The sequence below is a fragment of the Equus przewalskii genome, chromosome 13 (genome assembly GCF_037783145.1).
Source record: "Equus przewalskii isolate Varuska chromosome 13, EquPr2, whole genome shotgun sequence".
Lineage (NCBI taxonomy): Eukaryota > Metazoa > Chordata > Mammalia > Perissodactyla > Equidae > Equus > Equus przewalskii.
In genome coordinates, this window is record NC_091843.1 from 76,508,764 (window position 1) to 76,536,676 (window position 27,913).

Here is a 27,913-nt window from a genome sequence, read left to right on the forward strand (position 1 = left end):
GATGCTATGTAAATGACACTTGTCTGTGACCATTTCTTCCACCTTACATGGAACTAGGCCTCTCCCTTCTTGGGGTTTCCCAAGTATACACTGCTTTTATTACCCTTTCTAAAATCACGTTGTAACTGTCAGTTCTTGTCTGTCTCCCCAGTAAGCTCCTCAATTATCCATTCATCAAGTACTTATTAAGTACCCTGACTGTCTGACCATCTCCCATGTACTGGGAATACAGCAGCGAAGGAAACAAGCCTCTGTTCTCGTGGAGCTCACAGTCTAGTAGGGGAAATGGAAAATATAAATATATTTTATAGAAAGTGTCAGGTAGCGATCAGTGATATGAAAAAGCAGGAAACATGCGTGCCATTATGCAAAAGGCGGTTGAAGAACTCCTCCTGTATTCTGTAATATTTGAGCACAAACCTGACAAAAGTGAAGGAAGAAGTCATGCCAAGAACCAGGAAAAGATATCTAGGGCAGCAAAGTGTGATCCACGCAAAAGGATATGTAAGTGTGAAGGCCTCCTTGAAGACTTATTCACCTTTTCCTGCCCCATCGCTAAGCAGACCTTGGCAAAAGTCCAGTAAATATTGGATGAATTATTGCTAAGCTCATGGCCTAGTGACGATATCACTCTGCTTCACCTCTAGTGGGTCCCCTTTGCCTACATGAAAGACACCCAAACTCCAAAGAGCTCTGTACTCCCCTGCTGAGAACGACCTAACAAACAGTGGTCTCAAATGCCACACCTCAACAATCCCCTCCCTCTGTATTCTTACAGCACCTAGGTTTTACTTCCTCTGTGGGACATACTCCCTATTGCTTTATATTGCAAATATCCGTGTAGAGATATCATCTTCCTTCAAATTCTTGAGAACCCAGATCACGACTTTGATTTTGCACAATTCTGTTCTTCACAGATCATCTAGCTCAGGGACTTCCACACAAGAACAGCCCTCAACAGAGTGACTGGATAAATTCAAACTAGATTAGGAAAATATTCAGAAAGGCTAGCTCCCCACCAAAGGCTTTAGGAGTGCAGAGGAGCAGAGTACAACTCTCCTTCTAGGAAGGCTGTCACAATAAGGGTTTTCATAATTATCTTTTATAATGCAGTCTCATGGGTCTTTTATATTTTTTCCTGGCTGAGTAGGGAGGTTAGTCAAGTTCTCAAGGGAATTTCTGAAGCCTTAATAGATGTTTCAATAGCTGGGAAGGGTGGGGTGGGGACTAGGACCTGGCGTTCATAGCGGAGGTGATTTCTGTGGCTGGTGGGGCCACACCCAGTCGTTATCCAATTTTCCTGTCCTCACAAAGTGCGGCTGCCTCCACCTTTCCTTAGTTGAGCCTTTCTACCAACTTTCTCTGCTCTCTTCCAAGAGCGGACAAAGTAACCAAAAAAATGGACAATGGGGGAAGGAATACAGAAGTTAATTATTTAGAAGAGAAGAAAATCCTTACTAACAACCCCTCTTCCCACGATACAGGGGGAAAGCTCCAGCAGTTAAGAAAACATGCTGAACAGCCTGCCCTTAGCTGCCAGTCTGCGGCAGTGACTCGTGCCTGAACCAATCACATAGTCACCAGATTTGAAAATCTACCACGAGGAAGAGCATAAATTCCCTTCTAACTCACTGCAAACGGTCCCAGGAAGAGGAGACTAGGTAAGATGTGGAACCGACGATTTTAAAAGATTTTGAAGGGACCAGGAAAAGGGAGGTAAAGCTCTGTCCCAACACCCCTCAATCCAGAGCGCTTTAATGAATCTCCATCCCTGACTTCCCCCACCTTCTCCATGTGCCCCTTTAACTACCCTCTACGCTCTCCATCTCCGCGCAGGCCATCCATTGCTTGCTCTGTTACCTGTTCACTAAGTCTCCAGGCTCGGGCAAAAGTGTGCAGCCGAAGAGCCGGCCGGCACAGAAGGGGTGCGGACCGAAGGCGCCGGCACCCGAGCGCTGGTTCCACCTCTGAAGATATGCGCTCCGCCCTCCACGCGGCCTCCGAGCCGCGCTAGAATCCCAGCTAGTTAGCCCCGCCCCCTAGCTAGGCCCCGCCCTCTGGGCAGAGAGCTTTTTAGCCCTCGGCAGACGCCGTAGTCGTCCCACAGGCTCGGCCCGACTCTTTCTGCGCTGGCTGACAGTGTACATCGCGGTGCGCGGTCGGTGGGCGGATCTGGCGCCTCCCACGCCTGACTCCCGGCCTCTGCAGTCAGACCCCCGAGGCAGAGAGAGTGTCGCTTTCTCTGTCTTCAGACTCCTGCAGTGGCCCCTGAGTTAATGCTCCCTCTTGCGATTGCTCCAGCGCCCGGGTGCAGGCCGAGCAGCCCCTGTTTTCTGCGGACCAGGCGGGTGGGTGCGCGTCCTTCCTCCTCCTCGTTCTCCCCCCGCACTCCCGCAGCCCCCGCCCCCTCGCGCCGCGTCTCCTCCCCGGCTGCGGGCAGACCGCTCCACACCGCCGCAGCGCATCGCGTGTGGACGGCCTACGAGAGGCACACACGCCCACATCCACTCCGCCACCGCTGCCCAGCATGTCGGCGCTCGAGTGGTACGCCCACAAGTCCCTGGGCGACGGCATCTTCTGGATTCAGGAACGCTTCTATGAGTCGGGCAACCGTGCCAACATCTGGCTGGTGCGCGGCTCCGAGCAGGACGTGGTGATCGACACGGGCCTGGGGCTGCGCAGCCTCCCGGAGTACCTGTACTCCTCCGGCCTCTTGCAGGACCGCGGGGCCAAAGAGGACTCGGCGTGCCGGCCGCTGCTGGCCGTGGCCACCCACGTGCACTTCGACCACTCCGGCGGCCTGTACCAGTTCGACCGGGTGGCGGTGCACCACGCCGAGGCCGAGGCGCTGGCTCGCGGGGACAACTTTGAGACCGTGACCTGGCTGTCGGATAGTGAGGTGGTGCGGGCGCCCAGCCCTGGCTGGAGGGCCAGGCAGTTCCGAGTGCAGGCGGTGCAGCCCACCCTCATCCTGCAGGATGGTAATGGGCCCTCACGGGCGCGCGCTCTCTCATTAAGGGAGGTGATTGGGGAGAAACCTGTCCGAGGGATGCATGTTGTAGACGTCCGTGGCTGCAAGGGGCTTGTTTTGTTACCTTCTAGAAACAGCACTTCTGTTTCTCCCTTCCCCGAGTCAAAGCCCACTCGACTGGAGCCAAGGCTATGCAGCCTTCCCTACCCAAGACTAGCTCTGGCACAGTGTAGCAATGCCGCGTACTCGAGTGAAAGCTGGCCCCACCCCCTAGTCAGTTTCTTGGGTAAGGTACAGTAGTAACACTACAGAGACTTGTGACTAGGTATTTCCCGTTCTTTTCCCGAAAACCTGCCTGACATTTCCAGGCGCTTTTCTAGCGAACCGACTTTTAAGGAATGACTCCTCGCTGAGAGTGCATGTCATGCTCTCTGCTTTTGAGAACTGCTGACTTCATCAGCTCGGTCAGCGGTAACCGCTGGGTAGGAGCAATTCCCACCTGTAGGCTTAGAAAGCTTTTAGAGAGCAGTGGTTCCAATCTGCTCATGCATCCTTATCTGCTAAATAGGTTTCTGTTCTTGATGTTGCCTCACGAGAGAGAGAGCTTGATAGTGAACATAAAAAGTAGAATATGGCTGAGTCTTATATGATGAGATATCTGGTCTGGTTGAAAGCAAGGCCTGAGAAAGACTAATAAGGAGGTTATTTCCGGTGATGGTGAATTATGTGGACTAATGCATAGGTAGCTGTGGGCCTCTGGCTCTATGAAAGACAGGATGGTGATCAGAGAGAAATTATCAGAATAAAATAAAATAGAGTAAGGCCCCAATCCTCCTAACCTCAAACAGGCCTTAAATAATTGAGCTAATTAGCCACAGCAGGATTATTTGTGTATTAATTTCCTTTTTTTATTTTTAGAATACTTTTGTTGATTTCATTTTATCCTTACAACACATTTGAATTGAGACGGCTGAAGATAGTGACAAAAGCTAGGATTTGAACCAAGGCACAATAGATCAAAGCATGCAGAGCATACATAAATCCTACTCCATAAATATATTATGGTAATTCTGAGTAGGATGTGAAACCCCCTTCTCTCCTTTCTGTGTTGAAACCATTTTGATTGCCAGTGTAATCTATTAGACTGTTCCTGTAAGAGCTAGAAAAATCCAGTTGCTGCAGTACAATAAGGCTCACTTTATGACCAACCAATATGACAAATAATGAAATACTCTCCAAAAATCAGTTTATCTTACAGGTGAGATCTTGATCACTTGAAATACAGAAAGAGAAAGCGAGATTCTGTACCTCACAGCCCAACTAAAAAGTCTTTTCATTAAAATTTTAAATCTAAAGATTAAAAAAAGAATGGTTTAGATGGGAGTCTTACATTATCTGACAATTTGAGATAAAAGAAAAATACACTTACATTAAACGTACTTTTAATTACTGTATTTCTTGATGAAGTTGATTTTAGAGGTATGATTTCCATGCAGTTGATGGGTATTCAGACTAAATTCTGGCACCCAGACCAAAGAATGTTTACATTAGTTCTTAAAATACATTTAAATTGCCTAAACAAATACATTACTTTTGATTTATTTACTTTTGCTCCTGTCCCAGCAGTAGGAAATCAATGATGAAAGAATAGTAGGAATTATTGTTTTATAGATGAAGAGTCCAGTCAGGCCTGAATATCAGACCTGAGGTCACATAGCCAGTTTTTGAGAAAGAGCTGGGACTAGAATCCAGGTTTCCTAAATCCTGGTTGATGGTAGAATTATAGCATTTTGGAGGTACAAGGGCCCTGCCAGCTACCTGTGTGGTGCTTTAAGCCTTTGAAGGTGTGAAAAGGAAGCTTAATATTTACCGAACACATGGAAGGTGATAATACTGTGTTAAATCCAAAATTGTTTTTCATTAGGAGCTGGATGCCTCATCCTGTCAAGTTGTATCTAATTTCCTCTTTTCTCAGGAATATTAATTTCCTGTCTCTTCTGAATAGTATGGCCTGCTAACTGGATATTCTCATAATCCAGATGCCTGGAAAGAGATAAAATATTTATATTAAGAATTCATACACAGTTACACACACACATGAACAGCACATACCCAAACAATATAAAGTCTTCATTGCTTTGGTTAGAACATAAGGAGGCTGAAGTCATTAGTTTATATTGCATTTCATTTAGTGAATTGATGATCACCTCTCAAGGAGAAACATAAATCTGTGCCCTGTATCACTAACCCAAAAGCTGATTTGTAAATGAGGGACAAAGAGGACAAGGAGAGATCATTATCCAGTGCATCATCTTCGATGGAAAAACGACTCTCCTTACTAATACTGAAATAGCATCTTCTCATAAGAAGATAGCAGTAACCCTTAGAGTGGTACACTACGTTCTTCTTGAACGGGCACACATTACTTTGTCTATTTTTCATAATATTCAAGTTATATAAAGTGCAGGCATTTTGGCCCCTATTATACAATTTGCCCAGAGTCACAAAGATACTAGAGCAGTTTTTTTCAGGTGGACTTGAATAGTTTGGGGAGGTTAAAAACAAAAAGTAGATTCCAGAAAGGTAGCAGATTGAACAAACCCATCTAATTTGACTCCTACCCAAAACCCCACTAAGACTACTGTAAAGGGACCGTGGTTTGTCTGTTTTAAGTTTAAATCCACACTGACTGAGGAACACTATTTCAGACGCTGGAGAGTAACTGTGATGACTGAGTTAGCAGTTTCCTGCAATGCCAGCAAAGGGAAATCAAGAGCCAGTCCAGTTTGCATTGCAGGAGCCTTCCTGCAGCCTTAGAAATTAGCAGTAGCTGGTACCTTCATGGAGGCAAAGGGAAGAATACTAAAATAAGTAAAATTGGTTGAAAGCCATTTAAGAAGCTGTTAAAACTAGAACGCTTCTTCCTAAGTGAATGCCCATCCAGTTAGTTTGTTCTCTGGGGAGAGTAAAACAGAAGGGTTTCTTGATTGGGGAATGCTAATTACTACTGAACTGAGGGGTTCAGTATGGAAGATAAGAGGAATAAGTGTGTGTGTGTTTATATACATATATATTGCCTACTAGTTTCCCAGAAGGAAGAAGCCAGGCCTTTACCCTCCAGGTAGAAAATTGGGAGAATCTTATCTGGAAAATCTGCCTAGCCCTAGAGGAAAGACTGAGTTGTTGATCCCTAAGGAATCCTTGGCTTGATCTCTCTACAGTGAGGCCTAGGTCACCAGGTCCCCTGCATGTGCTTCAAGCAGCCTTTTCATCCCCTACTCTTAAACAGGCAATCAAGCATTATGAAAAATCTGAGAAAATCCTCTAACATGAGATCAAATACTGAGAGAGACAGCATAAAGCAACTTGAGAGGGGAGGACTATCATTAAGATCATGAGGGGATAACAGAAACTATTGCATTCAAGATATCCAAGAAATAATAGGATGCTTTAAAAATAAGACACAGGCAGAACAATATCCACACACACACACGCACAAAAGAGCTCTTGGAATTTAAAACATCAGAAATTACTTAGTGGAAGATCCAGAAGATAATGTTGAAAAACTTACAAAAAGTCCAGATAGGCAAAATGAAAACTAGGAGAGAACAGGTAAAGGACCAGTTTGGGAAATCCAACATTGAAATAATAGGAGCACAGAGAGAGAATAGAGAGAGTGGAGGAAAAGAAACCATAGTAAAGATAATCCAAGAAAATGTCCCCAAATTAAGGGATGTAAATTTCTAGATTGAAAGGGCCCACACAGTTCCCAGCACAATGGATGAAAACACAGCCAACCTAAGGTACATTATTGTAAAATTTCAGAATACTGGGGTCAAGCTTCCAAAAACTTAAACAAAAAAGGTCATCTCTACAGATCATAATGGCTTTGGAGCTAGAAAAGAAGAGCTATGCCTTATTTGAATAAAATTGATTTCCAATTTAGAATTGTACATCCATTCCACTAACAATCAAGTTCTCAAAAAATTGTTTTCCATATGCTATTACTTAGGAAGCTAATAAGATCTACCTTTATCCTATTCACTCCCTTCAAACCAAGGGAGTAAACCAAGAGGAAGCATGGAATACAGGAAACAGGAGATCTAATGCAAGAGAAAGTTGAAAGGAAGCACCAGGATGATGGCAAAGGCTGACTCTCTGACAATGATAGTACCCCAGGCATAGAGGGCTCCAGAGTGGAGCAGATGAATCATTAGTCTTTTGGAGGGTGAGAGGATGAAAAATGTATAGTACATGTGTGGTTATAGTAGGTGGCAAGTGAGGAGAAAAGAGAACTAAAAATGCTTATGTTTCACAGTGAAAGTCAACAGACAACATCTAAAATTTAAAAACCAAGAAATGGTAATACGTGAATGAAATCGGTACAGTGTATCTAATTGGTAAATCAAGAGATGGAGTATGAACATTACTTAGAGATCACTACCTCTACCAGAAGAAATAGCTACAATTGTTAAAAGCGGTTGCCTGTTAGGAGCAGGATTGGAGATAGAATCAGAATAGGACGAAGAACTTTTTCTTACATTTTAAGAACTTCTAGGATATTTTATTTGAAATATGTATATATATTTTTTGATTAAAAATGAAATAAAAATAAAAGATGGGGAATGCGAAGATGGGAAAGTGTATTTGGGAAGCCAAGGGAAATCTAGTATGGCTGGAATCTGGTGACAGCTGGGTCAGGGTGAGGGCTTGCAAGGATAGAGTGTGTGTGTGTATATGATATTTATTTATATATATATGATATTTATCTATATGGATACATTTCATAGGCAGTTCTGGTTCTTTTAAGAGGTCTTGATGAAATTGTATATGTGAACATTATAAGCATATGGGAGACATTTATAAAGCCACAGGGAAATGGCAGATCTAATAATAATCAGCCACTATGGCCTTAATTGCTTGCAGTGGTATCGATTTTCATACGTGGATTCTTATATCTTATCTGTTGCTAAATATTTTGAATATCACCTAGATATAACCAAAGATCAATAAGACTCTATCCCTGCCTTGGTAATTCTCTACAGTTTCTTTTTTAGGATCAAACTTCCCTCACTCCCTTTCTTTCTGTACTCCTATTTAACAACTGATCTCCAGCAGCTCTATTATTAAATCAACTTAGCTATAATTTCTTTACTTTACCTGCCAATCATGCAGTAAATAGCAGTGGATTGTGATCCCCAGAGGCACCTTAAATCTGGAACTATTATCCTGTAAGGGAACCTGGCCCCTTATGACTGGACTGCAGGGAAATTTGGGAATGTCTGATTGCATCTTAATGTAATTACTGGGATTCAAGACAAGACCAGGAAGACCCCTGCTCCCACCCCTGGCCCCACTGATCTATTTTGTGTCACTATAGTATTGTTTTTCTGAAAATTTTCTACAAATGCAATCATATAATACATAGTCTTTTGTGTCTGTCTGTCTTTCATTTGACATGATGTTTTGGAGACTCATCTATGACGTATCTATTAATAATTCACTCCTTTGTATTGCTGAGAAGTAATCCATTTATGGATGTAACATATTTTATCTGTTCACCTGTTGAAAGAAATCTGAATTGTTTTAGTTTGGGGCTGCTGTGAATAATGCTGCCATGAACATTTGCTGTAAGTCTGTGTGTGGATGCATGTTTTCATTTCCCTTGGTAAATACCTAGGATGGAATTCCTAGGTTTTATCGTAAGTATATGTTAATTTTTGAAGCAAGTGCCAAACTGTTTTCCAAAGTAATGAATTTTACATTCCCAACTGCAGCATATAAGTGTTCCAGTTTCTCCACATCTTTGTCAATACTTGATTTGGTCAGATTTGTCAGTCTGATTTTAGCCATTCAACTGAGTATGCAGTGATATTTCATTGTGGTTTAACGTGCATTTCCCTAATGGCTAATGATGTTGAGCATCCTTTCAGGTACTTATTTGCTATTCAAATATCTTCTTTGTTAAAGGGTCTATTAAAGTCTTTTCTCCTTTTTAAAAATTGAAGTTTTGCTTCCTTATTATTGAGTTGTAAATGTTCCTTATATATTCTGAATTCAAGTCCTTTAGCAGATACACATTTTGCAAATATTTTCTTTCAGTATGTGGCTTGCCTTTTCATTTTAAGGGTGTCTTTTTAAGCAAGAAAGTTTATAACTGGGATGAAGTCCAATTAGTCATTTTTCCTTATGTTTCATACTTTTTTGTGTCATATCTAATAGTTCTGTGTCTAGCCGAAGATCACAAAGATTTTCTCCTATTTTTTTCCTAGAACCTCTCACAGTCACGTTTATAATCCATTTTGAATTTTTGTTAATATTATGAAGTAAGGGTTGAGAGGTTCTTTTTTGTTTGTTTGCCTATGGATATCCAAAGTGTTCTAGTTCAATTTGTTGAAAATACTATCCTTTCACCCATTGAATTATCTTTGTTGACACCTTTGTCAAAAATCCATTGAGCATATATGTGAATGTCTCCTTTTGAACTCTCTTCTCCTCCATTGATTATTTCTGTCACTTAGCCAGCACCACACAGTCTTGATTATTGTAACGTTATTATAATTCTTGAAATTAGTTAGTGTAAGTCTTCCAACTTTGTACCTCTTTTTCAAAATTGTTTTGTCTATTCTAGCTTGTTTGCATTTCTGTATAAATTTTAGAGTCAGATTTTCAAATTCTACAAAAAAAGCATGTCGATTTTGATTGAGATTGTGTTGAATCTATAGATATATAATGATTATTACAGTAGCCACTAGCCACATGTGACTATCTAAATACAAATTTAAATTAATTAGATTGATTAAAATTAAAATTTTAGTTCCTTAGTTGCACTAGCCTTATTTCAAGTGCCGTTATACACATGTAGCTAGCAGCTACCATACTGGACAGTGTTGATACAGAATATTTCAGTAATCTCAGAAAGTTCTAGTAGACATTGCAGCTATTGGAAACATTGGATTTAATTACTGTATTAACAATTTTGAGTCTTCCAGTCAATGGACACGGCCTGTCTCTCCTTTTATTTAGGTCTTTTAAAATTTCTCCTATTATGTTTTTATAGTTTTCAGTATACAGATATAACAAAACATCTTTTTAAAAATGTTTTCCTAAGTATTTTATTCCTTTTGATGCTACTGTGAATAGAAATTTCTTTTTTCTTTTGAGGAAGACTAGCCCTGAGCTAACATCTGCTACCAATCCTCTTCTTTTCTCTTTTGCTGAGGAAGACAGGCCCTGAGGTAACATCCATGCCCATCTTCGTCTACACTCTACGTGGGACGCCTGCCACAGCATGGCTTGACAAGCAGTGCTAGGTCCACATCCGGGATCTGAACCAGCAAACCCTGGGCTGCCAAAGCAGAATGTGTGAACTTAACCGATGTGCCACTAGGCCAGCCCCTAGAATGTTTTTTTTTAAATTCATCTTTTGATAGTTCATTGCTAGTATATAAAAATACAATTGATGTTTGTCTGTTGATCTTATACCCTGTGACATTGCTAAACTTGCTTTCTTAATTCTCTAGCTTTTTCCTACATTTCTTAGGATTTTCTACATGTAAGATCCTGTTGTCTGTGAATAAAGACGGATTTGCTTCTTTTCCAATCTGTGTGACTTTTACTCTCTTTTTCTTGGTTTATGCTCTTGCTAGGATCTTCAGTGCAGTGTTGAATAGAGGTGGTAAGAGCAGACTTCCTTGCCTCTTTCCTGTCTTAGGAGGAAAGCATTTAGTGATTCTATTCAGCGAGAGGTTAGCTGTAGGTTTTTCATAGGTGCCTTTTATCAAGTCAAAGGACTTTCCCTTCTATTCCTAGTTTGCTGAAAGTTTTTATCACAAGGATTTTGTCATATGCTTTTTCTACATCTATTGAGACGATCATATGACTTTTCTCCTGTATTTTATCAATATAGTATATTACATTAATTGATTTTCAAAAGTCAATCCAAACTTACATTTCTTGGATAAACCCCATTTGGTCATTATCCTATTTATAAATTGCCAATATTTTGATAAGGATTTTGAGACTACATTCATTAGGAATATTGGTTTGTCATTTTCTTTTTTTACGTTATCTTTGTCTGGCTTTTCTCAGAGTAAAACTGAATTAGAAAGTTTTTCTTCCTCATCTATATTCTGAAAGTCTTTATTATAGGATTGATATTTTCCCTGTCTTAAATGATTGACAGAACTGATAAGCCATTTTTGAGCCTGGCCTTTTCTTTGTAGGGAGATTTAAATTACTGATCAATTTCTTTGCTTAATATAAGTCTATGTCGATTTTCTATTTCATCTTCAGTCACTTTTGGTAATTTGTCTATTTCAACAAAGTTGTCAAATTTGATGGCTTAAAGTTGTTCATAATACTCCCTTATACTCCTTTTCATTTCCTTAGGTTCTATAGTGATATCTCCTCTTTCATTCCTGATTTTTGTAATTTGTGTTTTCTCTAACTTTGTATTTGTCTGGTTAATGTTCTATCAATTTTGTTGGTCTTTCCAAAGAACCAACTATTAGTTTCCTTGATTTTCTCTATTGATATTTGTTTCCTATTTCATTTATTTCGGCTCTGGCCTTTATTATTTCTTCCTTAAAACTTATTTTGTGTTTGATTTGCTCTCCCTTTCCTAACTTCTTTAGAAACTTTAGTTATTGATTTTAAACAGTTAATCCTTTAAAATTAGCACTTACAGCAATAAATTTTCTTCTAAGCACTGCTTTAGCTACATTCCGTATATTTTGATATCTTTTTATTTTTATTCAGTTCAAGAGATTTTCTAATCTCCTCTGTGACTTCTTTTTTGATCCATGAGGTATCTAGAACTGCAGTGTTTACTTTGCATATATTTGGATATTTCCCATATTTATTCATGTTATAAATTTCTAATTTAATTGCGTTGTGGTCAGAGAACATACCTTGTATGATATTATTCCTTTTATATTTATTGAGACTTGCTTTATGGCCTAGCTGTATAGCCTGGTGAATATTCCATGTGCAGTTGAAAAGAATGTGTTCTTTGCTGTTTTGAGGTAAAGTGTTTTCTATGTGTCAGGTCAAGGTGTGGTTAATAGTGTTGTTCAGGTCTTCTGTATCCTTACTGACTTTCTACCTACTTGCATTATGAATTATTCAGAGAGGACTATTAAATCTCTATGCATAATTGTTGGACTGTTTATTCATATTTCAATTCTGTCAGTTTTTACTTAATGAATTTTTATCCTCTGTTTTAGGTACATATATATTTATAATTTTTTTTAATGTATTGACCTAATGTGTATCCTCATAAAATGTACCTCTTTCCTCTAGTAATATTCCTTATTTTGTCTGATATTAATCCAGCCACTCGAGTTCTCTTATCATGAATATTTATATGGTATAAATTTTTCAAACTATTTTTGTCTTTGACCTTATAGTTTCTCTCTTACAGACTGCACATAAATCTTGCTTTTTTAGCTAGTCTGACAATCTCTGCCTTTGATTAGAGTATTTATCTTATTCATATTTAATGTAATTATTGATACAGTTTTATTGAGGTCTGCCATTTTGTCCTTCGTTTTCTGTGTGTCATTTTCTGTTTTCCCTCTGTTCCTCCTTTATTGTCTTTTATGTCTAACAAATCCTGATTATGATGCCACTTTAATCCCTCTATTAAGTTTTTAACTATATTTCTTTGTTTTTTTCTGTATATGTATGTTTACACTAGAGATAACAATATGAAACTTTTAACTTATGATGATTTACTTATGTTAGTACTGATTTAAATCCAATAAAACATCAATTTTGCACACCTGTAGCTCAGTTTCCTCCCACTTTCAAATAACTGGGAGGAATATGAGATTTTACTCTACTTGTAAGGTAGCAAGTTAGCCTGCCACAGTTGAATGGATTCTGAGAGAAGACATGAGGTTCCTGGGTCAGAGATGAAGGACAATTTATAACTCACAGCAATAGCGGTAGCCAGAGGGTCATCATTTGTACCAATTGCTCAAGCCTTAATTCCCACAGGGTGACAAAACAAGGTGCGAAAAATGGAATACTGTTCACTAGGGCAGTGTTCATAAATTGCGTCACCAGGACACTGGTACTATGGGTGCTTAAAAATAAAAGTTTCGTAGTCAAATAAGTTTGAAAAACTGTACCTCCATATCTCCCTCATGTATATTTACAATGTATATTAGCATATTAAAAGCTTTAAGGAGCCTCACAGAAAAGAAAGCTGCTTAATTTTCTTTGAAGGAAGAGTTTTCAAAATTATTTGACCACAGAATCTTCTTTTCTTTTACGTATCATGACAACCTGCAGAAATAGCGTTCTACATTACTCACTTTGGCAAATACTGCTATAGCAAACAATAGAAATAAAATATATAGGCAACTTATTTTTAAATCATCATTAAGAAGTATGATATTTTTGAAATAAAGTAAAAGAAGTGTCATCCTTCCCAACCTCTTCGAAACCTATTAATGTTCTTTTCTTCTATTCTTGAAGTATTTAGTTGATTGTGTATACTTACACAACACGTTTATTTGTAAACTCTGTTTTCATTTGTAGGGGATGTGATCAATCTTGGTGACAGACAGCTCACTGTTATGCACATGCCTGGTCACTCCAGGGGCAGTATTTGCTTACATGACAAAGACCGAAAGATTCTCTTCAGTGGAGACGTCGTGTATGATGGATCACTGATTGACTGGCTCCCGTACAGCAGGATAAGTGACTATGTTGGAACCTGTGAACGTCTGATAGAATTAGTCGACAGAGGTCTGGTAGAGAAGGTGCTTCCTGGGCACTTCAATACCTTTGGCGCTGAAAGGCTTTTTCGATTGGCTTCTAACTATATTTCAAAAGCCGGGATATGTCACAAAGTTTCTACTTTTGCCATGAGATCTCTTGCAAGTTTAGCCTTACGTGTAACAAATTCTAGGACCTCACCTTAGTATCTATACTATTAATCTATTTTGATTAATTCTCTAAGTTAATCCAATTCATTTTGTGCTGTTTAAAATGATGAATAGTGAGCATTTCAAGAAGTGCTTTTATACTACTATTGTATATTAGAGGAAAAAAGGTTGAGAATGAATAAGCCAAAAAAGATGTGCTTAGTTTAACTTTTTTTTCTTTCTTCCAAATAAGAAACCACTTAAATAAGTTTATATCGTACCAAAGCTGTCATCTGGTAATATTTTCTCTAGAAATGATATAGAAGTATATGTGGAAGCAAGGATGCATTTTACAGTAAGAAAAAGAACTATCTTTGCATCCCATTTGTCTTATTTTATTTCATAGATGACTAGAAAAGAAAGCATAAAGAGTTTTCTGTTTATACTCCAAACTTGATATTTTTAGTATATTATTTAAAGATAAAAGTTCTTGGGTTTAAAATACATTAGAACTCAATGGAAACATGTAAGCTAACATTTAGAATGACAGCTAAAACAATTCATTGTTATGGTACAGAATTTTTATGCTTCATTTTATTTATTCCTAATGTAATTATAGTGTACATTATATGTTGTGAAATTTTACTTACAAAAGGTACAATGAATTTTGTTTTATTGCCAAGCTTTAAATATAAATTGCAGAGTGGTTCAGTCAAAAGCTACTGTATATTGTTGTTTGTTATTATGTATGTGTAATATTTCAATCATAAAAGTGAAATTCACATGTCTGTAATCTAACTACAAATTGTCAGATTTCTCAAAAGGACACTGTCAGGCAAATTTGAAAATATACACATTGAGAATAATTTTTTATTATATCCTATTTTAATATTAACAGTTATTATAAACAAAATTTTTGTTAAATAGTAGCTTCAGTATATGTATCATATTTTATAGTATCCAAACTATAGAAGTCTACAACATCCTGACATAAACCATTCTTTTACTTAGCATAGATATACCACAGAAGGCTTTTCAAATTAATTGCAAAATGTGCATTAGATATTGACTTAGAGTGAACTGCCTTTTTTATCCTGATTCACAACACCTATTCCTGTTTGGTGTTCTTTGTCTTGAATGAAAAGAAGTCTACATTAATAAAGTTATAGGAAAAGTTATCCCACTGTTTAGTAAAATGTTTTGGTTTGGTGCTCTTAATAATTTATTAAAAAGCCTTTTGGAATATTTCATAAAGGTTTTTTAAGCAGTTTTTTCACTGCCTTTTTATTATTGACATGTCTAAAACCAAACTGAGATGGCTTTAGGAATCAGATTTTTAGTATTAGGAATGTGTAACAATTTTGATTTCTGAAAAATCATGAAACTTTTCCTACGCTACACTCACCAGGTTCTTTAGTCTTTTATTCATTCAACACACAACACACACAAACACATACACATACATACACCATACATACACACAGTCATATACATGCACAGTATTGTGCTAAACACTGTGGAAGCTTAAAAAGTCAAAGAGATTACATCCTAGCTGGAAGTAGAAGGCAAACAAGACATGAATAATAATATATGCAGGTTGAAGTGAATACAAATTACACACGAGTGTCAGGGACATAAATGGAGGAGTGTGAAGTTTGGTTAGGGAAAGATTCCTGGGGGAGGGGTTCTTGAGTCATATTTGGAAGGATGATTTGTTAGGTGGTCAGGGTACGAGACAAAAAGACCCAAGAATGGGGTCGGAGGCATTACTGACTAGAGTAGGCTATTCCTTGTGACAATTTAAATTTAATTTTCAGGAATCTTAGATTTTCCAAACACCACGTATTTAGCATGAGAAAGATGAGTTTGTGACTGTGTATACAAGAATCATCCTTAATGACAAACAAGTTGTACTGCCATATGCCACCAAATGAACCTTTACTTATAATCAGTAAGGAGGCTGTGATTGTTCAGATGTAGAATATCACAGGAGTGTCTTTGTGATAGTATTCAAGGCCGTAGGTCTGTTTCAATTGGTAGTGCAACATCAAGAGTATAGATTTGGTTCAGGGCAACTACAAACAATCACTGAATAAGCCTTAAATATAGCCATTATTTTTATATCAGCAGCACAAGAGAAAACCAAAAGTCCTTAACCATTGACCATTTTATCATACTTTAGGACTTTTTTTTTTTAAATCAGGGTATAGTAGGCACTAAGTTTTATTGAGAAATATTTAAACCTGATGAAGGCTTTCCTTATTTCTTAAAAGTGTGATTTTTCAAAACACATTGATTTTAGTTTTAAATTTCCCCAATTTTTTTTTGTTTTTTTAGTTTTTCAAATTGTACCAAAACATAAGACTGTGATATTTTGCTCTTTCTTCAATGTGAATAAATTGGAGAAAGGATCTGTCATTCGTTTGGTGCCCTTGCTATGCATTTTTAAATGTGCATTATTTAATTTAATCCTGGCCCCAGTGCCAGGAAGTAATTGACCAGCCTCACACAACACAGGTTTGGACAAAGCTGGTAATTGAACACAGGTCTGTCTGCCTCCCAAACTGTGCTTTCTCTTATACCTGCACAATAACATAAAATTGGCAAAGTGTATTTTTACTTTTCAAGATGCCACGTGTGCCAAGAATAAATCAAGTGATGTTAAAGCATAATAATAGCATATTTTAAAAAAAGCTTTAAAAATATATATTTTCACCCTGACAGTGACCCTTGTTGTAATTTGTGGATTTTGGAAATAATAGTACATAAGTATAATTCAAAGTTGTCAAAATGTAAGACATTTAGAAATAATTTTTATTTATATAGTTAATAACTTAATCTTTGGAAATTCATTTTCCTTATTTTGTGTTTCCTTTTAACTGAGAAGTCTAAAACAAACAAAAACCTTGTGTGTTATCCTGATATGGTTGAATAAATGATTATGCGTAGTTGTTCTTATATGGATAGTAATATGAATGTGACATGCACAAATTGTCGTCTTATGATTTTCAGATAAGTGTTAGTAAACTTTTGTGTGATCAGTATTAAAGTAGACATTTTATTTCAATCTATATTTGGTATTTTTTATAATGTTGGCAAAATCCCACTTCATTTCTTTCAAGGATATTTCCTATATGAAGTGCAATTTTGAAAAGCTTATAATAAATAAGACATCAAATCTGTGGGCAAGAATAGAGAATCCAGAAACCAAAAAATACCCATAGAAGCCTTTAGTAGTTAATAAATATGGCATTTCAAGTCAATGGATAAAAGATGGACTATACAATATATATTCCAATTGTTGATGTGGGATAAAAGGCCCCTGCCATCATAAAATAAATTCCAAATGGATTAAAGACCTAAATGTGAAAAATGGAACCACATGTGTGTTAAAAGAAAATGTAAATCATGTTTAAGACATTAGGATAGGGAAGATCTTTATATAGAAACAAAAAGCAAAATCACAGTCACGCATCACTTAATGACAGGCACATGTTCTGAGGAAGGCTTCATTAGGCAATTTTGTCACTGTGTGAACATCATAGAGTGTACTTACACAAACCTAGATGGTATAGCCTACTACCTACCTAGTCTATATGTAACTAATTTTATGGGACCACCATCATATATGCAGTCTGTCATTGACTGAAACATCATTATGTGGTGCATGACTGCACACTAAAATTTAAAATGTCTTAGAATTCAGAAGCCATAAAGAAAGTTAAAAAGAGAGAGAAATCAGAAGAAAACATTCACACCTTGTGTAACAGAAAAATTTTTGAAACAAATATAGAAAATGCCTACAAATCAATAAGAAAAAGGGAAATTATTATAGGGGAGGAAAGACCTTTTCCTATACCCTCTGAAGTTCAGTGGCTGGGGCTGAGAATTAAATTTACAAAAGACAGATTGACAGGAGCAAAGCATACAAATTTTATTTGACATTAATATTTTTATGTATACATGGAAGCCTTCATATATAAGAAATGAAAACCCAAAGAAGTAGTTAAGCTTGAGTGCTTATATACCATTTTAACAAAGAATGAGGTGCCAGCCTGGTGGTGCAGTAGTTAAGTTCGCATGTTCCACTTTGGCGGCCCAGGGTCCACAGGTTCGGATCCTGGGTGCAGACATGGCACCGCTTGGCAAGCCATGCTGTGGTAGGCGTCCCACATATAAAGTAGAGGAAGATGAGCATGGATGTTAGCTCAGGGCCAGTCTTCCTCAGCAAAAAGAGGAGGATTGGCAGCAGATGTGAGCTCAGGGCTAATCCTCCTCAAAAAACAAAACAAAAAACCCCAAAGAATGATAAATTGTGGAGACTGACTAGACAGGAAAAAGGAGTTTGGGTTAGGGTTGGTAAATTAGGAGAAAGTGACTAGGAAATATATGGGGGAAACTAATGAAAGACAAGGGTTATTTTAGTAGGTTTGTTTATACCTACTATTAATCTTGGTGTTGACTCCCCATCTCCAGTAATAAGAATATTCTCCTCTTCCTGGTACAGGGAGGGCACCTTTCTCATGGGAAATTTTATGCCCTACTTTAGATAGAAAGGGGGAGGTCACAGAGTCCTTCCTATATTTGCTTTTTCTCAATTATCTTCCACTCAATCAACAGGCCAAAGTGGCATATTTTGGGGTGGCATGTTCTGATGCCCTTCACTACATATTAGAAAAATGAGTACATTACATGAACAGGTTATTCATAGAAGAGGAAACACAATGGGCCAATAAGCAGATAAGACTGTTGGGGGCCAGCCCGGTGGCACAGTGGTTAAGTTCACATATTCTGCTTCCGTGGCCCAGCATTTGCTGGTTCGGATTCCAGGTGCGGACCCGTGCACTGCTTATCAAGCCATGCTGTGGCAGGCATCCCACATATAACATAGAGGAAGATGGGCACAAATGTTAGCTCAGGCCCAATCTTCCTCAGCAAAAAGAAGAGGATTGACAGCAGATGTTAGCACAGGGCTAATCTTCCTCAAAAGAAAAAAAAAAAGTGCTGAAACTCATCAGTAATCAGGGAAATGCAAGTTTAAATAATGAGACAGTTTAACCAGATTGGGAAATTTTGAGAATATGGAGTGTTGGCAAGGGTAAGTGGATATCTCCATGCTGTGCTGCTAGGAGTGTAAAATGCTCCGGCCATTTTGGGGTGCAACTTTGGAGTGTGATTTAGCACATTCTGATTTGGGGTTAAGAGTGGCAGGTTGAAAATATTGGAGAGGTTGTGGAGAAAAAGGAACCCTCATACACTGTTGGTGGGAATGCAAACTGGTGCAGCCACTATAGAAAACAGTATGGAGATTCCTCAAAAAATTAAAAATAGAAATACCATATGACCCAGCTATCCCACTGCTGGGTATCTATCCAAAGAACTTGAAATCAGCAATCCAAAGAGACCCATGCACTCCTATGTTCATTGCAGCATTATTCACAATAGCCGAGATGTGGAAGCAACCTAAGTGCCCATCAACTGATGATTGGATAAAGAAGATGTGGTATATATATACAATGGAATACTACTCAGTCATAAAAAAGGATAAAAATTGTCCCATCCACAACAACATGGATGGACCTTGAGGGTATTATGTTAAGGGAAATAAGACAAAGAAAGACAATCTCTGTATGACTCCACTCATATGCAGAAGATAAACAAACATGTGGACAAAGAGAACAGATTAGTAGTTACCAGGGTAAAGGGGAGTGGAGGGTGGGCACAAAGGGTGAAGTGGTGCACCTATAATATGACTGACAAATAATAATGTACAACTGAAATTTTACAAGGTTGTAAACTATCATAACCTCGATAAAAAATAAAACAGAAAAAAAAAGTGGCAGGTTCAGCACACACCTTAACCTCTGCTCCTTTTTTTTTTTTTGAGGAAGATTAGCCCTGAGCTAACTGCTGCCAATCCTCCTCTTTTTGCTGAGGAAGACTGGCCCTGAGCTAACATCGATGCTCATCTTCCTCTACTTTATATGTGGGACGCCTACCACAGCATGGTCTTGGCAAGTGGTGCCATGGCCGCACCTGGGATCCAAACCAGCGAACCCGGGGCCACCGAGAAGCGGAACGTACAAACTTAACTGCTGTGCCACCAGGCGGGCCCCCTCTGCTCCTTTCAGAAACTCAGTATAAGGACAGGAAAGGCATTTTTTTCAAATGGCTTAAACTCACAAGAACAGCAAGGATGGTAAAGAAGATAACAGCATCAATATTTTGGACACTGAAAAGCTGATAGATGAATGAAAACTGATTTGGTAAACCCAAGAAAGCTGAAACAGGAATGATGAAAGCCAAGAAGCAATCTTATTATGACACAAACCCCCCTACAAGGCTTAGAAACTGGCAGTGTCAGGTACCTCTAGGAGTTGGCGTGAAAGTCTTTCTGATTCACATTCTGTTTGCCACTTAGACCACCCAAGCCCTCCCTACCTCTACACGGCTAAGCAATTTTGTCTACCTCAGGGAAGATTGGAGGTTACCTGAGATTTAACGTGAAGTTAAGTCATCTTTAGCTCGGGGCCTAGCACTTGCATGGGCCGCTTCCAAGGCCCTGGGAAGGGCCCAAGAAATGTGTTCAAATAGTCATTTTGTTTGTTCTAATTTGCAAAACTAAGTTATTTTTTTTCTTTCTCTCAAAGTTCCCAAATTGCGTAAGTTTCAGATGCTGCAAAACTGGGATCTGCTGCTGACTAGAGGATTGTCATGTGGGGAAGATAAACCAGGAAACTCTATTTGGAGGAAACCAGACCTTGTTAAGCTGAGGTCCTACACTGAAACGAGAGCGATTTAACACAGGTTTATGTACAGTGAAAGTTTGTATACTAAAAGTTCACACGCCCAGCCTCCTCCAACCTAGCTCGAAGAACGCTGGCAGCTAGGATTATACTCTCCAGGCAGGAGATTGGAAGATCCTTTTCTTAGAAATGTAACACCCAGGGCTAGCCCCATGGCTGAGTGGTTAAGTTCTCACACTCCACTTCAGCGGCCCAGGGTTTTGCTGGTTCGGATCCTGGGCGCGGACATGGCACCGCTCATCAGGCCATGCTGAGGTGGCGTCCCACATGTCACAACTAGGAGGATCCATAACTAAAATGTACAACTATGTACTGGGGGGATTTGGGGAGAAAAAGCAAACAAACAAACAAAAGATTGGCAACAGTTGTTAGCTCAGGTGCCAATTTTTAAAGGAAAAAAACCCAAGGAATTCTAACACCCGAAAGATCTAATAATGTTGAATCTGCGGTATCAAAAGAAAGGGCTCAGTGAAATCACTCTTCAATACAGCCCACAATTGCTGAGCCTCCCTTCCTCGCCACTCAGACATACAACGCTGAAGTCTTCTCTTAAGTCTAAATATATACACCAAAAGCCAGCATTTTATGGAAAAACAAGAAGAATAAATGTAAATAAATGGGAAAAACACTTAAAGCAATGAGAGAATTTAACAAAGTAAGAAGATATAAAATTAACCTTAAAAATCTATAGTCTTCACCAAAGAAGAAATATAGATGGCAAAGAAGCATATGGAAAGATACTCCACATCATGTCATCAGGGAAATGCAAATTGAAACAATGGGATACTACTACATACCTATTAGAAAGGCCAAAATCCAGGACATTGACAACACCAAATGCCGAAGATGTGGAGCCACAAGAACTCTCATTCGTTGCTGATGGGAATTCAAAATGGTAGAGCTATTTTGGAAGAAGTTGGCAGGTTCTTATAAAACTAAACATACTCTTACCATATGATCCAATTGTGCTTCTTGGCATTTACCCAAATGAATTAAACACTTACGTTCACACAAAAATCGTCACATGGATGTTTATAGGAGCTTTATTCACAATTGCCACATCTTGAAAGCAACCAAGATGTCCTTCATTTGGTGAATGGATAAACTGGGTACACCTAGACAGTGGAATATTATTCAGTGGCTAAAGAGAAATGAGCTATCAAGTCATGAAAAGATATGGAGGAAATATAAATGCATATTACTAAGTGGAAGAAGTCAATCTGAAAAGGCTACATACTGTATGCTCCTTAATTATATGGCAAAGGCAACTATAGAGACAGTTGATCTGTGGTGCCAGGGGTTGGGGTTGGGCACAGGGATGAATAGGTGGAGCACAGAGGATTTTTAGAGAAGTGAAAATACTCTCTGTAATACTATAATACTATACTCTCTATCATACTATAATACTATAATGATGGATACAAGTCAATACACATTTGTCCAAACCCATAGAACATATAACACCAAGCTGAACCCTAAGGTAAACTACGTACTTTGGATAATTATGATGTCACTGTAGACTCATCAACTGTAACAAATGTACTGCTCTGATGGGGGATGTTGATAATGGGGAGGCTGTACATATATAGGAGCAGAGGGTCTATGGGAAATCTCTATACCTTTTGCTCAATTTTGCTGTGAACATAAAACTTCTCTAAAAAAAGTCTTAAAAAAATCTATAGTCTTCGTTTATACAAACAAAAATGAGTTCAAAGGTATAATTTATATGATACATGTGTACTTAAATAATTTTAAGTACCTAGGCAAAAACATAAAAAAAGGAAACATATAAACATATATAAGGAATATAACAAACACACATCTATATATTTGAACACATATATGTTCAAACACATGTAAGGAAAACTATGCTTAAGAAACACTATGTACTTGGATAGAAATATTGGAAGACAATTCTCCATGGGTCTCTCATGTTTCTGCACATCTGGCAAACAGAGGCACTGACTGTCTTTGTTCCACACTACCTTTTAAAAAAATGTTTATTATCGAATATAATTTACATACTATAAAATTCACCCTGTTAAAGTGTACAATTCAGTAGTTTTAAGTATATTCACAGAAGTGTGCAACCAACACCACTATCTAATTCCAGAACATTTTTATCACCCCAAAAATAAACTTTGGACCTATTAGCAATCACTCTCCATTCTCTCTCCCCCCCAGCTCCTGTTAACCACTAATCTACTTTCCATCTCTAGGGATCAGCTACTCTGGAAATTTCAGATAAATAAAATTGTATAATACATGTCTTTTGAGTCTGGCTTCGTTCACCTATCATAATGTTTTCAAGATTCATTCATTCTGTAGCATGTATCAGTATTTCATTTCTTTTTATTGCCAAATAATATTTTGTCATATAATATACCACATTTTGATTATTCTCTCATCAGTTAATGGACATTTGCATTGTTTCTACTTTTTGACTACTATGAATAATGCTGCTATGAACATTCATATACGAGTTTTTGTGTGGTACCTATGTTTTCAATTCTTTTAGGTTTATTCCTGGCAGTGAAATTGCTGGGTCATATAGTAGCTCTACTTTTCAATTTTTGAGAATTGGTATACTATTATTTCTCAGGATTATTACATGTTATATCTCAAGATTTTTTTTCCTTTATAAAATTATGATCATCTATTTTTTTTATGGATCAGATGTAACATTCAGTAACTTCTTTGAAAATAGGCTTAATCATAGTCCTTAAAACATTTTGTCTAATTTTTTGGGAACGGCTTTAGGTTTTGCATGCTACAGAAACAACCAAATTTCTTTGTCAGTTACATTAATCTTATTATAAGCTCTCATTAGACCTTTCAAATTTGAAAATTATCGGTAATAAATTAACCATAGCTATTTTAAGTCTCTCTCATCTACAGATAGTATTCTTTTTTTTGGAAGATTAGCCCTGAGCTAACATCTGCTGCCAATCCTCCTCTTTTTTGCTGAGGAAGACTGGCCCTGAGCTAACATCCGTGCTCATCTTCCTCTGTGGGACGCCTACCACAGCATGGCGTGCCAAGTGGTGTGTAGGTCCACACCTGGGATCTGAACCAGCAAACCCTGGGCTGCCGAAGCGGAATGTGCGAACTTAACCACTGAGCTGCTGGGCTGGTCCCAGTTTTGTTTTATTCTGACGCTTACCTGAAGGCCCTACAGGCCGGTGTCTGTGTCTTTAACAAAGAAGAATCATTTCAGAGCGCAGTAGAAAAGGAATGTGCCAGTTCTTCAAATTATTTACACTTCAAAGAAGAGACTCTTGGGTTATCTGCCACACACCTCTTCATCTCACTGCCCAGTTCTTCTTTAACTTTATTTTTCAGTGCCATCCATTAAAGATTGAAGTCTCAAAACTTGGAATTCCACTTAAGAGGCTTTTCTGACAAGCAAGGGAGTTGAATTTCTTTGTTTTGTATTGCAAATTGTGAATACAGTAAAGCAATACTGATACAGATTCTACCAAGTCACGTTATGTGGTTATTCAGGTACCAGTTTGATTTATGTTAAATGATTCTATATGTGTTTCTCAGCATACACGTTCTTTGATGGGAGGTAAGACTGTGGGAGCTAAAACTTGTGATTTTCCCAATCCACCACCCTTACTCTAGGAGCGGGTATTCATTCGCTCAAGATTTATCATGGCTTCTTTTTCCCCAGCAGACAAAATACAATCTCAAGACTGCTCTAAGGTTTTGAATCGCCAAAATGAAAAGCCTGTTCTCAGGATCAGCTATCTAATTTCTGGGGCCCAGTGCAAAATAAAAATGTGGGGCCTCTTGTTCAAAAATTATGAGGAATTTCAAGCTAGCAATAGCGGAGCATTAAAACGAGCGCAGAGCCCTTCTAACTGTGGGCCGATCTGCGCGCACGTGTGTGCATGTCAACATATACACACAAACTTTTATATGTAAAATTAGGCTTTCAAGGACAAATTTCAAATATATGCACTTTTATATATAAATATATGTATACACACACACACAAATAACTATTCTCTTTTAAAATCTTATCTCTTGGAGTTAGTTTCTCCTGAGTTTCTCCCATGTATACATGCTACTAAACTTTGATTTTCTCCTGCTTAAAAAAAAAAATCTTACCTCCTCTTAAAACTTGAGCTGTTACTTCTAGGAAGATGATTACAACGTTTGTATCTCTACTGTATTCATTCAACAAATATTTCTTGTTTGCCAGAATTCTGTTCTGGGCATTGAGAATGGATATGACGACTGCAGGTCCAAAAGCCATCTTGGACCACAGAGGGAATTTGGGAATGAAAAGATACATAGTGGAGCAACAAGATGTAAGACCCTGGTGTACTGACGCCATGGGGCCATCATGCCAACGCTGGAGTGCATGGCTTAGGCTTTTATGTGTTTATGTTACTTAAGCTAAATGTATTTTGGAGTTTTCTACTACTTTCACTGAATCTAATCCTAGCTAATAAAGTAGACATCTCAAATTTAACATCTCCCAAAATGGACTTTGGATTTTTTTCTCTCAAACCTATTTTACATTAATGGTATCTATGTCCGTCCAGTTGCACAGGCTGAAATCTTTTGGAAAAGTGGTCCTTAATTTCGGATTCATGAAGCTTCAAGGGGTCAAGAATCCATAAACTTGGATGGGAAAAAAACTACACCTATGATACCATGAACCTGTAACTGAAATTTAATATTTCCTTCAATTTATGATTACAAGCAATCAATCACAATAGTGTTAGTAGTATCTGTGACTTTATCACCAATAAAAAAAATCACATTATATATCACATTTTTATATCACATTACAGTTGTTGCAAGAGATTTCAAATATCTTTAATATTTATTACTTTGAATTATAGGAGCAATTATGAAGAAGCACATATGTTTATCACATATTTTCTAATATTTTGATCATGATATTTCGATATAATTGGTTTCCTTTCTAATCTTATGTATTTCATTTCACACACTTAAAATATTGTTCTGAGAGGGCAGTTCAAGAGCTTCACCAGAGGGCTAAAAGGGTCGATAACACAGACAGGGTTAAAACTCTTTCCTTCTGCTCATCCTTGACCTCTCAGTTTATCTCATACCCACATGGCAGAGGGTGCTAGTTACCACCAGTATCCATTCTTCCTATTTTTCCTAGTCTCAGAACCCCAGAGTTTTTTGGGGAGGAGCAATAATGTTCTTACCTGAAAGACTTCCTTTCCCAGATACTGTTTGTAGTTAAGTGTGGCTTTGTGACTAAATTCTAGCTAAGGAGTTATAAGTTAAAATGTTGTGGAGGACTTCTGGAAAGTTTGCTTGAAACATCCAACTTAGCTGGGTAGAAAGCACAGAAAGCCCCCATACCATCACTGAAAGGCCTACTTCTGGAATTATTTTACATTAAAAAATACACCCTCTAGGTAGACTTCTGTTCCTAATTGCTGAATGCAATTCCTAACTGATACATCCCACTTATAATAAATCCTTCAAAATCTAATTTAAATTCAGAGTTTGAGTACTTCTCACTATCTCCACCTCTGTTACCATTGTCCCAGCTCCCATCAAATCTCACTTGAACTATGGCAATAACCAAATTTGAACTGGTCTCCCTTCTCCTGCCTCGACTTGCCACAGTATATTCTCAATAAGTATCCAGAGTGACCTTTTAAAATTCTTAAGGTGGATCATATCATTCCTCTGCCCAAAACCTTCAACAATTTTTCTTCATTCCAAATAAAAGTTAAGTCCTATTGATGGCCTTTATAATTTTATAAGATGCTACCAATCTACCCCCTTACCTCTCTGATCTCTTCCATCACTCTTCTCCAACTGACTCAAATTCTGTCCCATTTTTTCCCTTTGTTGTGCTTTGAATATGGTAGGTGCTCAGGAATATATTTATGGAATGAATAACTGAGAAAGCCAACAGAAGGCTATTTCAAGCCAATCTTTGCTCTAGGCTGGAATGATGAGCCTGATTACTTCAAGTGAGTGGATTCCTATGTGTACAACTGATACCGTAATTCTTTATGGTGCCAACAGGGTAGAAAATTAACAATAAAAGGGATCATCGATAAGGAAAGGAAGAGTTGTTGTATCATCACTCCAACCTAACAGACAATCTTGCCACAAAACCAACCCTCTCGATTTTCCCACTTCTCTCACAGGTACCCAGAAGCAACCACTCAATTATCCTAACTCTTTCCTAATAAAAATGCCATCATTTTCATGACATCTCTCAAACTTGTCTCTTACTTTTCATGCCTCCTAGCTTCTGTCTATTTCAGAGTTCTATTATCTCACACATGGATTACTGCAGGAACCTCCTACTGTGCTTCCTATCATCTCTCTCCTAATCCTGAGCGCTACCATTAGAATAATTTCCCTAAAACACTGTTTGTTTGTTTTTTTAAAGATTGGCACCTGAGCTAACAACTGTTGCTAATCTTTTTCTCTTTTTTTTTTCCTGCTTTTTCTCCCCCAATCCTCCCAGTACATAGTTGCATATTGTGGGTCCTTCTAGTTGTGGCATGTGGGACACCGCCTCAGCATGACCTAATGAGCGGTGCCATGTCCGTGCCCAGGATCAGAACTGGTAAAACCCTGGGCCGCCGATGCAGAGTGCACGAACTTAACCACTCAGCTGTGGGACCCGCCACTAAAGCACTGGTTTTAATAGTGTTTTCCAGCTAAATATTATTTAATATTTATACATTTATTTACTGATGGAAAAACCAATGTGCAATGAAGCTTGTTACTAGAGGTAGAGAAGCTGAGGAGTCTATTTTTTCTTATTGCTATACTGCAAGTTCATAGCAAATGAATAATAATGAAACAATTATCCATAACATAATTGTCCATATAGTTGGTATAATTAGACATAAAGCTATTTGCCAGTAAAAGAACTGAAGAAAAGTATTTTTAAATAACTATGTTTTATGCATTCTCTGTAATCCATTTCAATTCTTATTTATTTACTACAAGATAAATGGCACTGAGCTAAATATTGTGAGAATAAACAAATAAAAATATCAAGAATGTGTTCTATATTACCAAGTCAGATAGAGATTCTGGTAAGCTATTGGGAAAAAATGAGATAGAATGGAAAAAGGAGGGGCTGGTCCAGTGGCGTAGTGGTTAAGTTTGTGTGCTCCACTTCAGTGGCCCTGGGTTCATGGGTTCAGATCCTGGCCATAGACCTACACACTGCTTGCGGCAGCATCCCACATACAAAACACAGGAAGACTGGCACAATTGTTAGCTTAGGG

At 38.2% G+C, this 27,913-nt stretch overlaps 2 protein-coding genes across 5 annotated transcripts in view; one reads left to right on the forward strand and one right to left on the reverse strand.

Moving 5' to 3' along the window:
- Positions 1–2,126, reverse strand: part of POLR3G (RNA polymerase III subunit G) — a 42,361-nt gene extending 40,235 nt beyond the window's left edge. For 3 of the 4 annotated variants that reach the window (XM_070569695.1, XM_008539622.2, XM_008540366.2), the window contains exon 1: positions 1,861–2,067. The gene's annotated coding sequence lies outside the window, so the exon portion shown is untranslated. Of the gene's footprint in view, positions 1–1,860 lie in introns of all 4 variants that reach the window. The other variant, XM_008541038.2, reaches the window with a different exon arrangement.
- Positions 2,086–16,915, forward strand: MBLAC2 (metallo-beta-lactamase domain containing 2). Its single transcript, XM_008538569.2, has 2 exons — positions 2,086–2,981; positions 13,520–16,915. The coding sequence occupies exons 1-2, from the start codon at positions 2,528–2,530 to the stop codon at positions 13,903–13,905; spliced, it is 840 nt and encodes a 279-aa protein (XP_008536791.1). The 5' UTR covers positions 2,086–2,527; the 3' UTR covers positions 13,906–16,915.
- The last annotated feature ends 10,998 nt before the right edge of the window (positions 16,916–27,913 follow it).